The sequence below is a fragment of the Loa loa genome (assembly GCF_000183805.2).
Source record: "Loa loa unplaced genomic scaffold supercont3.323, whole genome shotgun sequence".
NCBI classification, from domain to species: domain Eukaryota; kingdom Metazoa; phylum Nematoda; class Chromadorea; order Rhabditida; family Onchocercidae; genus Loa; species Loa loa.
The window spans coordinates 1-2308 of NW_018108503.1; the positions used below are offsets into that span (position 1 = coordinate 1).

Consider the following 2308-nt stretch of genomic DNA (forward strand, 5'->3'; position numbering starts at 1 on the left):
TTTTGTTTTTATATTTAGATGACAAATTATCTGAACAATGGTTAACCTTTGACATTGTATATTATCTAACAACAAATAAATCATTCTGATTATTTCGTCTCTATTTTTGTTTTTTTTTTCTTTTTTTTTTCCTTGTTTTTATTTATTTTTTTTTAGATGACAAATTAGCTGAACAGCGGTTAACCTTTGACATTGTATATTGTCTAACAATAAGAAATCATTAAAACTTATCGATAGAGTAAATTAAGAGAATGATGGAAAGGATTTCAAATTTAATTCGTATAATTAATTTCATTATGATATAGGAATATTTTTTAGCGTTAATATTTACATTGTATCGAAATAAGACGGAAAAAAGTTTGTATATTTTTCAACACTAAGAAAGATGTAAAATATTTTATTATTAAATGAAATGACTGATTAATATATGTAATTTTGATTCATTTGTAAAATGACGTTTCAGACGTAAGCATGTGATGTTGACGTAAACGTAAGATTTTTTTCGAGTATAAAATAATTATTTGTAATACGTACACTTTCCGTATATTACTCTCTCTCTCTCTCTCTCTCTCTATATATATATATATATATATCAAAAATAATGTATATTACGAACAATTTATAAAACAAAGTAATTTAAGATACAATGCAATGCATCTACACGCAGATTACACGTAACTTAAGGTGCAATCCATCTACGCAGATTACCTCATGATGATACATGTAACTTAAGGTGCAATGAATCTACACACAGATTGCTACATGATGATACATGTAACTAAAGATGCAATGCATTCTACACGCAGATTGGCGCATGATGATACACGTAACTTAATGCATCCATACGCACATTGTCGCATAATGATACACATGACATATGGTGTAATGCATGTGCACGCAGATTGCTACGTGATAATACACGTTAATTAAAGTACAATGCATCTATATGCACATTATTTCATACTAATACACGTACTTTACCAGATTAAGATATCAGCTTATTAAGTTTCCTTTTTTTTTTTTTAAATTTATGCGAGATTACAAATATATGACATGTAATTAACTAAAAATTTTAATTCATCATTAATTAGTAAAATAAAAGTAGGGAAGAAATGTAATACCTCAGTGACCAATGTGTCAACATAGATGCTATCATCATAGATCCAACCTTTTTGACATGATATCAATGATAAATTTTGCAAATATTCTTTCACATTGATAAAATTAGTGGTAGAATTTAAAAATTGATCAACTTCGGTAGCATTATATTGTCGACAATTCATTTCTTCCTGAAAAAAAAAAATTTTCTTTTTCATATAAATATTTTAAAGAATGTTGAAAATTTAAAAAAATAAAAAAAAAATTATAAACAATATTAATTGTAGTAAATTTGAAATGGATTATTAATGAAGTTTAAAATTTATAAAAATTTATAAAATTCCAACAAATACCGATGTAGCAAATTCATTCATTGGAGTTAAATCATCGCGACCTTCTGGTAAGCGACAACGATGATCAGGTTGACCAACAACAAATGGTTGATTGAAAGCCGAAAATGCGGAAGGTAAACTTGCCGGTAAACATATTACAAAAAATAATGTAATTTGAAATGGACCAAAATCGCCAACCTAAAAATTACTTTTTAAAAGTTTTAATTCCGCTTTATAAAAAAATATAATTTTAAATATTGTCATTTAAAAAGTTCAAAAAATGTAAAGATTTCGGAATAAATTCCGTTAAATTTTATAAAATTAAATATAATTTAAATTAAATTTCTTTGTGATGAAAATAAACAAAATGTTTACTTTGCCCTATCACTATTTTCTGGTCATTTAATTACAGTAATTATGAATAAGTAATTGTTAATTACTATTTATCTTTCGTTCTTTCTTCCATTTAGAAACTTGTGATATCTTTTCCTTAATTAATTACATTTAATTAATATATTATCAAATTCATAATAAGCTGTTAAACTGTTACCTCAGCAAGTAGAGCATCGAAATCCATCACTTTTACACGTTATTTCACTGCTAATTGAATATTTTAATTACTTTGATTTCTAATCACAACTTTGTTAATGTACATTTTCTCCCGTTTTACCCATCGAAATTGCACTATTAATTAAAATTAATCCATTAATTAATTTATTAATTCAAATCTGTTAATTAAAATGAATTTATTGCGCTTCTCTTTCTCTTGGATTACAAGAATATTATCGAAATATAATTACACATTGGAAAATACAATTGTTAATTCATTACTGGTACAATATGATTTTTGTGGAAAATAATTGTTGATGAAGTAAGAT

General features: G+C 25.3%; 1 protein-coding gene across 1 annotated transcript; it reads right to left on the minus strand.

Moving 5' to 3' along the window:
• Positions 1–1121: 1121 nt before the first annotated feature.
• LOAG_13863 (hypothetical protein) lies at positions 1122–2074 on the minus strand (the record flags this gene model as incomplete). The annotated part of the gene is made up of 3 exons (XM_003149367.2): positions 1981–2074; positions 1452–1628; positions 1122–1289 (listed from the first exon to the last, which is right to left on the minus strand). Coding segments are annotated over exons 1-3 (372 nt in total), but the record flags the coding sequence as incomplete, so codon positions are not given.
• Positions 2075–2308: the final 234 nt, after the last annotated feature.